We start from the raw sequence: 12,031 nt of genomic DNA, 5'->3' as shown, positions 1-12,031 counted from the left end.
TATACTGAACCCTAAGTGACTCATCTCCCCACTACCCCTCTGCAAGGTATGTCGAAACTCATTTTTTATGATGGCCAATTTAAGAGAACAGCAAGGCTGTGGAAATTTGTTTCTTTCTCAGGAAAAATTGCTCAGAAACTTGAGCACAGCTTACAAGGACAGCACTATGGGATAAACTCAAGTGGTTTTCTCATTTTAAAAAAGGTGAAATGTTGATTGATGGCAAACCTCATTCTGGATGTCCGTCAACTTCCTGAACAGACAAAAATATCGGCTCGTAGTGCATTTGTAATTTGTTGCACCAGGTCAGACTGAATCAAGCTTCCTATTTAGAGCTTCTGAAAAGTTGTGTAGCAGTGCAATAAGAAAAGGCCTCATTTGTGGCAGATGGGGGACAGGGTTTGCCACCATGACAATGCACCTGCTCACACTACCATCTCAGTGCTCCAGGTTTTGTCAAAAACAGCATGCCTCTCTTGCTCCACATACCTTACTCACCTGACCTCGCACAGTGTGACTTCTTTTTGTTTCTGCGAATGAAGAGGGACATGAGAGGACAGTGATTTGACGAATTTGAAGATGTGAAGAAAACAAGGCAGATTCTGTCAGCCATCCAAACAGATGAGTTTGAAAAATGTTTCCAAGGATGGAATTGCAGATTTGATAAATCTATTAGTGTAATGGAGAGTACTTTGAAGGCAATATGGTTGTTTTGTAAAAGAATTTTAAGTACCATATATAACTTTGGAAAAAATCTGGGGTTTTTTTTGGGGGGGCGGGTATCTCCTCATAAACTATAGCACAAACATTTTTAATGATCAGGGGGATGCTAACTATATATATTTTTTCTTTCTTTTTTTTTTTCTGTCAAGAGGATGGTAGACCAAATAAGTTTGAGAGCCCATGAGGTAAAGGGTAGTAGGAGCTATTGGTATCAGGGAAGACTTCTTGAAAGAAGTGGCTCTGGAGATCTCCTTGAAGAGGGGTCTTGGGGAGATGAGCCAGTCAGGGTGCGATGTAACAACGATGAGAAATACAACTTTCCTCTAATTCCTAAATATTTCCTCCCCGCTCCTACTACCATGACTAGAATTTGACCTTGCAAGTCTGGCTACACCAGAGGATGTACACTGGTACAGATAGGAACTGAAAATACAGGGAATCCAGGGCCTACAGGACCAGTGGTGTGAGCGGCGAAACAGGGAGGGTAAAGGGAGAGTGGGTAGGAAAGAGGGAACCGATTACAAGGAACTATATGTGACCTCCTCCCTGGGGGACAGACAACCGAAAAGTGGGTGAAGGGAGACATCGGACAGGGCAAGATATGACAAAATACCCATTTATAAACTATCAAGGGCTCAGGAGGGAGGGGGGAGCGGGGAGGGAGGGGAAAATGAGGACCTAATGTCGGGGGTTTAAGTGGAGAGAAAATGTTTTGAGAATGATGTACAAATGCGCTTTACACAATTGACGTGTGTATGGATTGCGATAACAGTTGTATGAGCCCCTAATAAAATGTTTAAAAAAAAACAAGAAAGAAAGTGGCTCTTGAAGGACTCGCAAGTTAATCACACATAGAAGGATGGAGCAAAGAGATGGCATTTCAGGCAAAGGAGATCACCTGTGCGAATGGATGACCGTGAGAGCTTTCCAGATGCATGGTGACCAGGACGGCGGTTGTGTATAGAGGAAAGGCAAATGAGGACATAGGAAAGAATGTTGGGGCCTGGAGCCTTGCTATCAGCCTCGAGTCCCACCTCGCCCAACATGGTACAGATCTCTAGGAGATGTCCATTTTGGACATGGGTCAAGCTGACATTGAAAATAACACTGAGAAGTCCCTGGGTGATACTAAAAAAAAATTTTTTTTTCTGTAATTAAACACTCAATAACTAGCTGAAAAAATTGTCAGTTCAATTGGCGGGGAGATGCATTGGCACAATGGAATGAGCCTCATCTCTCTGGGCTTCAGTCTGTGTGTTATAAAGATGGAATGCAGAAGATTCCATAATCTGTTTAAATAGAGCTTAAAGAAGTTTCTACCATAATGGTAAGGAAGAATTTTTAGACGCCAGTAATATCTTAAAATATATTAAAAATAAAGGGCAGGGGGAATCACCAACAAATGTTTAGGGTCTTGTTATTACCATATTGTTATCACGTACTTGCAATCCATTTATAAAACTGTTCCTAGCATTGAACCGACAAGCACAATTACAAAGAAGAAGAAAAAGCTGAAATATATTCTGCTTCTATAAAGTTAATGAAGCAGAAACTCCAGGCATAGGGCCCAGTAATCTGTTTGCTCGGGCCTTTCATGTCATCCTGATGTGCACTAAAATTCAGGAACCGTGTGTTTTGTCACTACTTGAATATTGTTGACATCCTGCAAGTTAGGTGCTGGGATATCTCGCTAACTCTAGACACTATAACGCCAACAACAAAAAATAATTGTCCATTCTAACCCACTCAGAGGAACCTCAGAGAGATCACAGCCTTGAAAATCCCAGGGGGCAGCGTTCTCTGCACACGTGGGTCTCCATGAGTCAGAATCCACTCGAAGGCAACAACTACAAAAACAAATGTAGCATACAAAATGCGTAACCTCGAGGTGATGAAGTTCCCAAAAGGAAAGATTATCCTTGCACGGATAAAACCTAAGGACTATCAAAGAGTAAAATTCCAGTTATTGCAGTGCGGGAAGAGAAGAACATTTCAAGGAAGATTTAAGAAGGAAAGCAAAGGACTTGAACAGTTGTAGATGAACCCGGGGAGGGCGAGGCGGTGGGTTTTCACCCTTCACCTTGGGAAAATAAAGGAACAATGACAATAGTCCTGTGACCTCATTTCTTCTCTTCCCTGCCAGAAGCTATTGTCCACTGGTGGGCCTCCTGGTTCCCCACTACAGGAGACTGAGATGGTTTTATATTAAAGCTCTTGATTCTTCATAAGGACATGTCAGTACTGATTCCACCTCAGCATACAGTAACGCTTAACCTTCTTGGAGCAACTCATAGCTGTCATGTGAATATTCACATTTTAATCACTCTCCCCCCAACATCCTCTCATACATAGCGAGAAAAGGAGCAGCTCGGGCTAATGGTTATCCACAGACACAGACTTTCCTAAGCCTCGTTTCTACTGCAATCCAAAATGTTAAGACTTCCATCCATTGCTGAGGGGCCTGAATAGGCTATTCCAGAAAGAGCCCTTAGCATTCTCCCTGTAAAACAATGCCAGTTGGTGCCATTAGTTGCTAACTCATGGTCACCTGTTGCGTGCATATCAGAGCTGCTTCAGCAAGTTCTCAAGGCGGAGAACTTTTCAGAAGCAGATCACTGGGCCTGTCTTCGGAGGCAATTCTGGGTCTGTTTGAGCCACCAACCTTTTGTCTGGCTCTCCAGTGCATAACCATTTGTTTCATGCAAGGGCTCGTCAAACCATAGGACTCGAGAAACAGTCTTGTTTCTCTAACTTTTCTTGAAGGGCTTAGGAGCTCACATGGGAAGAGACCCAATTAGTATCGGCAATTTGATTGACTCGACTCACCCTATTTTTCCTTCAGAAAAAGCTCCTGGAAGCAGTGACATACTTGAGCCAGCTCAACAATGAATGTATGAATCTAAAAGTTTTGACAACACGGCAAATAACTGAATGGAAGGTAAGCATCTGAGTGTATTGATCTCAAGGCTGTTTTCTAGTTCAGAGCACAGACCACGGGGATGTTGCGGCTAAGACCATGCTGGTTTATTCTCACTAAACCAAACCAAATAACTGACACTCAAGGAGGAAACCATTATTTGTTTTTATGTCAGGTGTGTGGGATATAAAAAAGGCCTTTCCCCAGCTTGTCTCCTTCAAGGACCTAAGACACTGCTTGCAACTAATGCTAAATGATTGTCAAGTTATCTCCCTGAAGGCATCAGCCATCCAGAGCTCTCAGACTACTGTCTGGCCCACCATAGGTGAGGCTCACTCCCTACTGTCCCGGACAGTGGATTGCTTTTCCTGGAGGTCTCACAATAAATCAAGTTCTCCAGCTCAAGGACAATCAAGGTTAAACTGCCATCGTGAATCTGGGATTGCTCATCTTGTCACATGAGTACCCTTAATTCCTCCTCTTCCTATAGCGTGTACACCCCTAGATCATCCCTATCCTGTATTGCCTATGGTGCTATCCCTTCCTGTGACATAGGTCATTACCTGTAATCAGGGAGCTTGTACACCCCCAAAGATATAAAAGCCTTGGTGATAAATAAATCGCTTTCTCCTCTCGGGTCCCCCTCTTTCCCTCTCCCCGCCTGGCTCTCTCCTGCCCTCTTTTCCTCTTGCACCTCCACGTGGACCACCAAGAGGGGCTGAGGTGAGCATGCTACTATGAAATGTGTCTGACTCCTTTATTTTACTCACTCTCCTGTCTTCTGTGACTTTACAATAACCTTTACATATTATAACCTTACGGTTGCACCTACAAACCTGTGATAGTTGTCAGCGGCTGGTCTCTCCTGACACAGGTGGCCTCTACTTGTCTACATACATGAGAATTTACTTCCCTTCCCTTCAACCTTCCAACAGTAGGCTAGAATTCCTGATACGTTTGTCAGCAGAAGAATCTGTGTATCTACTTAGAACCAGCCTTGGGTAATTTGCATTTTAAGTACTTGACTCATGTGCAGGCCCCAACCTAATGAGCTTGGCACAATTGCCACAGTGTAGGGTTTGGCTTTTGACCTTATGGTTTAAAATAACCAGATGGAATAGAAAACTTATGATCGTTCAGAAACAGACTCATAGTCCTCCAGCATATGACGCTGGTGTAGAAAACTCATTGGTGTATAAGGAGGCCCATAACTACTGCAGAAACCTTCCTACCAGTAACTGCCAGACTCTCGGGACTCGGAGGATACTCCCATGGCCAGCTAGCCCCCTGCTCAAAAGAAACTTCCCTTCTTGGAAAGGATTTTTCCTTTGATAATGCATCAGCGGGCAATCAAAGCCCACAGGCCTGCTCTGCTTCTTCGGAGGTCCTTTTCAAATCTCTGCCCTAATCCTTTTTGTCTGTTAAATTTGAAGTTAAGTTCTCAAAGGAAACTCATTTCTAGGCTCTTCGGGAACGGACAGAGACTTACCTGTAACCAAAATACTCACATAGGGAAATCCTATCAACTCAAGAGTAAAGGTTACATCTGTCTTCTCAAAAGAGACCTTCCTCTTCATCCTAAATCAATGGTTCTTCTACCAAGTCAGAAGGCACTGAAAGACCTCATGAATTGAGGAAACACTACTAGAAATTATGACTCTATGTCTTCCATAAAATATATCATTAGGTTTCTGACCATCTTATACAGGGATGGTTAAATTGTTCATTTGACCCTGAACTCATAAATTAATAATACTCAGTTAACATATAATAAAATTATGCCAATCTTGGACACCCCCACCCTCCTGCTGAGAATTACAGACTTTTCTATCAGTCTGGTTACCTGCGATGGCAATCCTGTTGATACTACGAAGCTTTGCTTCAAGAACTTCCCTTAGACTGCAGGGTACCTGCTATTGTTGGTAGGTGCCTGCCGACATACTTTTCTTGCGTCTGCCTTTTCCATTAGTTCATCTTGCCTGTCCTTTCTTGCCTCCTGAGCTTTTCCCTTGTTAGGTGCGGTTGAGGTGCGTCCAACTCAGAGGGACTCGAGCTCCAGCTGAATGGAACTCTGCCTGGTCCTGCCCCATCCTCACAGCTGTTCTTCTCTTTGAGCCCATTGTTGCAGCTGCTGTGTTCCTCCAGCTTCCATCTTTCCTCCATTCACCATGATGCTGCCTATTAGTCCAGTTATGAGGATCTGGTTCTCTTTGCATGGAGTTGCGCTTCATGCTGAAGGCTGCCATCGCTGAATTGTATCAGCCAGTGCTCCAAGTCTGCTTCGCTTTCAGCAAGCATGGCTATGCCGTCTGTGTATCACAAGTGGCTAACAGGCCTTCCTCCATTCCTGGCGCCCTATTCTTTTTTATATCATCCAGTTTCTCTGATTATTTGCTTCACAGAATGGTGAAAGCATGCAACCCTGACACACACCATTCTTGGTTTTAATCTCTGAAGTATTCCCTGGTTCTCTTTTCAGAACTGCCTCTTGATCCATGTACGATTCTGCATGAGCACAATACAGTATTCTGAGATTCCCATTCTTCTCAAGGCTATCCATAGTTTGTTATCATCCACACAGTGGAATGTCTTAGCATAGTCAATAAAACACAAGTAAATCCCTTTCTGGTATTCTCTGCCAAGATCCATCTGGCATCAGCCATGATCACCGTTATCCATCATTCTCCTCGAAATCCAGCCTGAACCTCTGGCCGCTTCCTGTCAATGTGCCGCTGCAGCCAGTGCTGAATGATGTTCTATAAAATTCCAATTGCATGTGATATGAATGATATTTCTTGATAATGTCCACGTTCTGTTGGGTTACCTTTCTTTGTAATTGGTACAAATACGGATCTTCTCCAGTCGTTTGGCCAAGTACTTAGCTTCCAAATTTCTTGGCATAGATGAGCGAGTACTTCTAGTACTTCGTTAGCCTGTTGGAACATTCCCATTGGCATTAGCCTTGTTTTGGCTCATACTTCCAGTACAGCTTGGACTGTTTTCTCGAATACCATTGGTACGTGCTCATATCCTACCTCTTGATCTTCTGCTATCCATAAGGTTGTCCATGGCTACTTCCTCCAAAGTGGACAGCCTATTCCTTCTTAGTAGTCCCTTCTTAGTCTGGAAGCTCGACTGAAATGTGTTTACTTTGGGCGACCCTTCTGGTATTTGAAATGTGGTGGCATGGCTTCTAGCCTGATAGCATACACAGGCAACCACAGCATGGCAAACTGACAGACAAGTGGTGGCAAGATACCTTCTCAGAGTTCTAATAAAAATGGACTTTTCTCCAAACTGTTAATGTGTCAAAATATAGCCTTACGTTAATGATAAAATCAGCCAGTGCCCTGGTCCACACCCTTCTCCTGTATCTTGGCTGGAGAAGAGGGAAATAAATAAAATGATAATGGGCCATCCAGGACAATGTGCCTGACTCTTTGCCTCTCAGGAATGGCCGTACAGCAGAAAACCTGGAACATCCATTTAGCTCAAGTGTCTCATGGAAAAATAGCGCCACAATAACTGAGGGATTTTTTTCCCCTTGTCTTTAGGGGAAGATGGACGTTCAGAGAAAAAGAATAAAATCCGACTTTAAGAATCTCCACAGTTTCTTGCATGAGGAGGAGAAGTTTTATCTGTGGAGGCTGAAAGGAGAAGAAGAGCAGACAATAAGGAGACTGAAGTACAATAAGGGAATACTAGAGGAGAAGCACTGTGAACTGAAGTGCTCTATCATGGAGCTGGAGCTGAAATGTCAGAGCTCACCCCAGATATTGCTACAGGTGAGGCTATGGAGCGGGAAGAAGAAAGGAAAGTATTCAGTGTGTGAGGATGGTAAGGACGTGTGGAAAGATTGGTAAAGCTCGCCAAGCGCCATTCCACAGTAGCACATTCTCAGGGGACCTTGAAGTAACGTTCCTCCTAAACATCAGTGTCTTTAGGGTGGCCTGCACTCGTCTATAGGGGAGCCTGGGCTTAATTAGAAAAATCCACCTGATCTGTGTGGACAGCTTGGTGAGCCAACAGAACCTTGGAACAAGTGGCACCACCATTCCCCCCCAGGCCTTTGTGCAGAGACTCCTGATACCGAGACGCTTTCCTGAAATGAGGGAGGACCTTCTCCCTTTTCTGCTTGGAGAGCCCTGGCTCCTGAGATATTGCGAGGTCTCATTCCAACTGCAGGCAGCACCTGGCGGGGGAGGGAGGAGGGGTTGGCAATTTGCAGTTCTCAGGCCACATTCGCCTCTTTCAGTATGTACATGTGATTCTGATGTAAAGTTCAAAAATGTTAAAGGATATTATTCAGTGAATAGTGATTTAATTTCTTTAGTGTAATTGAGTAATTTAAAATTATTGTGAGGGACAAGTTTGGATCTTCCATCTCAAAAGTGTTCAGACCCCTGGTCTAGCCCAGGAAGGTGAATGCCTTGGGTGATTACCCCTGGTTCCCAGCAGCAGAGCATTATAGTGTTGAAAGAGTAGCTAGAGCACCACCACGTGAGATACTTGCTTCCACCACCTTACTGACCTTCCTCAGGCCCTTTGCCATGAAAGGTCTACAGTATGTGCTCATTCAGAAGGAAATTGGAGCCCTGAAGGCCAGGCTCATCAAAGGAGCAGCTTGGGCAAAGCAGGCCCCTTCTCCAAGCAGCCCACAGGCTACTGTGCTTGTAAACCTTACAGCTTCCCCCAGGCTGGGGTGATTGTAAACATTACAGCTTCCCACAGGCTTTAAACAGGAAATGGAGACTCAGGTTCATAAACATCCTATCCCGCAGACTCTCCAAGGGTGCTGGGATGGGAGGAGTATCTTGTGGCCTCAAGCAATTCCTAAGGCTGGGGTTTCTCTCTCTCTCTCTCTCTCTCCCTTTTTTTTTTAGCTATTTGGGAAGAGGGTTTAGAGTGAAATGCCCACCCCCCACCCCTGCCAAGTCCTGTTAAATTACGGTGACCAGATTTTAACATTGGTAAAGCAGGACACCATTGATAAAACTCATATCCTGGCGAAACAGCCACATGGCAGCCAAAAACCGTATACCCTAGCTTGTCATGCATTCTTTCCAAAAATTGGGACTTTTTAAAAACGCTGCGAGACACAGGAAAAATTGTTAAAAATCAGGACTGCCCTTGCCAAAAGCGGGACATCTGGTCGCCTTATGTTAAATAGTTCTCACATTCACTTTTTGTGTCTGTTCCTCTATAGGATGTGAAGAACACATTGGACAGGTAAGTCCGGATGGGGTAGGGGAGAGGTAGGCCATGTAGAGTTGAATGGAAGGGACCACTAATGAAGTCTTTGGCCCTCTGCTTGGTCTAGGAGTTGGGCTGTGAAACTAGAAAGGCCAGAAGCTGTCTCTCTGGAGCTTAGCACAACATGCAACATTCCGGAGCTCTACTTTGATGTGAAGAGAAAGCTGAGAAGCTATCAAGGTAAACCAGCTTAACCTACTGGGTCATCCCAAATGTCCCTAAGTGCTGTGTGGATGGAAGGGACCGTGAGCAGGAAGCAGGTTCATCACCTGTTCCTGAGAGGCTGTTTTTTTGGTTGTTCGTGGCACTATGACCCCCCCCACCCAGGAGGCATAGCTGACGGGTTATCTGGACAGACCCTTCAAATCCCTGCTTTCCCATTATCTGTATGGATGACCCCAAGCAAATAAGTATCCCAGTTCCCAATCTGGAAATAGGGCAGTATTAAATACCCTTACTTCACTGGAGGAGGCTGTGCTGGGGGTTAGACATTAAAATTAGGCCCTTAACTGAAAGGTTAGCAGTAAAACCCAACAGCTGGTCTGAGGGAGATAGATGAGACTGTCTGCTCCCATAAAGATTTATAGTCTCCGACCTCAAGGAGTAGTTCTGTGCCCCATAAGGTCACGAGGAGTCAGAACGATAGGTTTTATTTTTTGTAAGTGCTTATGAAAACATCCCAGGGTCCATATCTGACCTCTGGCTATACTAGGGAGAAGACGGCTCCAACTCCTTATCAGCCCGAGGCCAGTTGCCATTAAGTAGAGGTTATACATGCCTCCGTCTTCCATCCTGCTGGACCCTACTCTGACAACTCTTCCTCCCAGGACGCTGTTTCTCTGATGGGTTCAACAATTCTTTACAATGGCCGCACAGGAATTGGAAAAAAATCATTTGGCGGGTTCATTAGGGAAGTTCACAAGTCAGTATCAGTAAACACTAAAGACACCGTCATTGGTCCACAGCAGCACCTCTCCTCAGCCAGCAGCTAAGTGTCTGTCTCTGGTCCTCAGCCTCTCAGCCCTGTGGTGGTCCCTTGGCCTCTGCCCCTATGGGCCAGGAAGCTGGACCACTTCTCCACCTCCCAGTCTTATTTGTTGTCTCTGCGCTACACCTCTGTTTTGCCTCATGGTCTCCTTGCCTCTGCTGCTTCAGACAGAGATCTGAAATGTGCTCCACTAGTGACTCTTCTTCCTTGCTTTCTCTCTCTTCCTGCTTCTGAGATGGCTCGTCTTTGTAGATAGGGGAGTTGCAACTAAAACTGACCAGTGCCTTCTCTGAGTGTTACACGCACTCAGTTTGCCCGGTGCCACCCAATCAGAGATATGGATAGAAGAACATTATTAAGAAATGTCACTACACCACAATACTTCATTTGGGCTGTCGTGAAGATTACGTGCAAGTCTAGTATCCATCATTTTATTTCAGACACCTCTCAGCAATGCAAAGAGGTGAGTATTATGGGCTGTGGGCCACCAAGTTTTAAGGACTTGGTCCAGATAACAGATAAAACTATAACTGAAACCGTACTTTACCAACCTTAAAATCAGGGCTTCCTTCAATTTGGGGCCCTGAATTGGTGCTTGCTGTGCTTCCACCAGGAGCCCTGTTGGGATAGTGAGCTATGCATTGAGCTGCTTCTCCTGGAAAGATTGGAATTCTCAGACACCCACAGTCAGGGGCAGTTCTACTCTGTTCTGAAGGGTCGCATGTGTCAGATTCAATTTGATGGCAATAAGTTTGGCTTTTTGAGTTTATACATACATAATCCCTTATCTACAATTACAAAATTAGAAAACCCCCGGAAGCTGAACATATATTCTTAACTTATTTGGTTGTAAAAATCTTACCTAAACTGACATGATTTGGTGAAAACCATATGGATCACACTAAGTATCGAGCTGCTAACCTCAAGGCCAGCAGTTTGAAACCACCAGCCACCTGAAGGGAGAATGACAAGGCTGTCTTCTCCCGTGAAGAGTTAGTCTCAGAAACTCAGCGGGGCAGTTCTCTTCTGTCCCATAGGGTGACTATGAGTCAGCATCAGCTCAGTGGCAGTGAGCTTGGCTTTGGTTTTATGCATCTCACAGGCCAATCCTTTTGTGTATAAGGTCCAGGAACAAACAACAAAACACCTGGAAAAGGGTGCTTATTTTCTGCTGCTTCATGCCTGGGCTTTTTATGCTGCATTGGGCATGCTTTTCATTTAATTGTCCATGTGTTCTATTTGCTTTGTCTCCTTCATCTATCAGTTATAGAGAAGAAACTACTTAAAGATTTCATGATGATAGTGATGCCTAGAACATTGTTCGCCAAGGTTTCACACTGATAGTGCACACGTTATATAGTGTTTGCAAACTGCACAACCCCCTTACGCATTAGATATTTATGTGTGTTATGAGTGTGCAAACAGGAAAGTTCAGCAATTCCAAAACACCAGCCGCTCCAGTCTCAGAAACCGTCAGGGCCAGTTCTAGTCTGCCCTAGAGGGTCACTCTGAGTCGGCATCAGCTCAGTGGTAGTGAGGATGTGTTTGGGTTACATGAGGCGGTTTAAGAAAAGCTAATGGGTAGATTTCATTATCTTTTACCTGCATTTTCTTGAACTGTTTTATGCCCCCATCCCCCGAGTATGGGCACATTACTTATGTGAGGATTTTATATGATAAGTCTTTTTGTAATTCTATAATTGTTGGGTTGTATATTTAGAGCCTACATTATTAGGGGATGCATGTTTAGAATTGTGATCTCTTCCTACAGAACATCACATTTTATCTATATAATGTCAACCTCTTCATGGTTAGTAATGATATCTGTTTATATTATTGACAGTCTAAAGCAGCTATATAAGTCCATTATTCATTCTTTTTTTTCTCCATTATTCATTCTTTAACTTTCAGCCTTCTATATATTTTTGTTATGTGTGTCACTTGTAGACAACACATAGATGGGGTTTTAAAACTCCAATGAACATTTTGCCCTTTAAGTAGCATTACCAACCTATCGGCACTTTAATTTTTTAACTTGGGTTTTTCTGACTCATTTAAATGAAATAAATTAAAACCCTAAATTTAAAATATGTTGCTTCTTGGTATATTACCTTACAGTAATCCTTATTGAACCTGATCCTAAGCAAGAA

At 44.0% G+C, this 12,031-nt stretch overlaps 1 protein-coding gene across 2 annotated transcripts in view; it reads left to right on the top strand.

The window, feature by feature from the left end:
• The window catches only part of TRIM38 (tripartite motif containing 38), a 14,964-nt gene extending 4,521 nt beyond the window's left edge, over window positions 1–10,443 (top strand). The window contains exons 3-7 of one of the 2 annotated variants that reach the window (XM_045295729.1): window positions 3,566–3,661; window positions 7,195–7,425; window positions 8,847–8,869; window positions 8,961–9,073; window positions 10,117–10,443. In XM_045295729.1, coding sequence (XP_045151664.1) covers window positions 3,566–3,661; window positions 7,195–7,425; window positions 8,847–8,869; window positions 8,961–9,073; window positions 10,117–10,133 — 480 coding nt within the window. In that variant the 3' untranslated portion in view covers window positions 10,134–10,443. The remainder of the gene's footprint in view (window positions 1–3,565; window positions 3,662–7,194; window positions 7,426–8,846; window positions 8,870–8,960; window positions 9,074–10,116) is intronic. The other variant, XM_013007211.2, reaches the window with a different exon arrangement.
• The last annotated feature ends 1,588 nt before the right edge of the window (window positions 10,444–12,031 follow it).

This window comes from Echinops telfairi, unplaced genomic scaffold, assembly GCF_000313985.2.
Source record: "Echinops telfairi isolate 266 unplaced genomic scaffold, ASM31398v2 ScPeMD7_5868;HRSCAF=6743_0, whole genome shotgun sequence".
Classification (NCBI taxonomy): Eukaryota; Metazoa; Chordata; class Mammalia; order Afrosoricida; family Tenrecidae; genus Echinops; species Echinops telfairi.
Note: the sequence above shows the minus strand (reverse complement) of the source record. Positions and strands in the feature narration are given on the sequence as shown.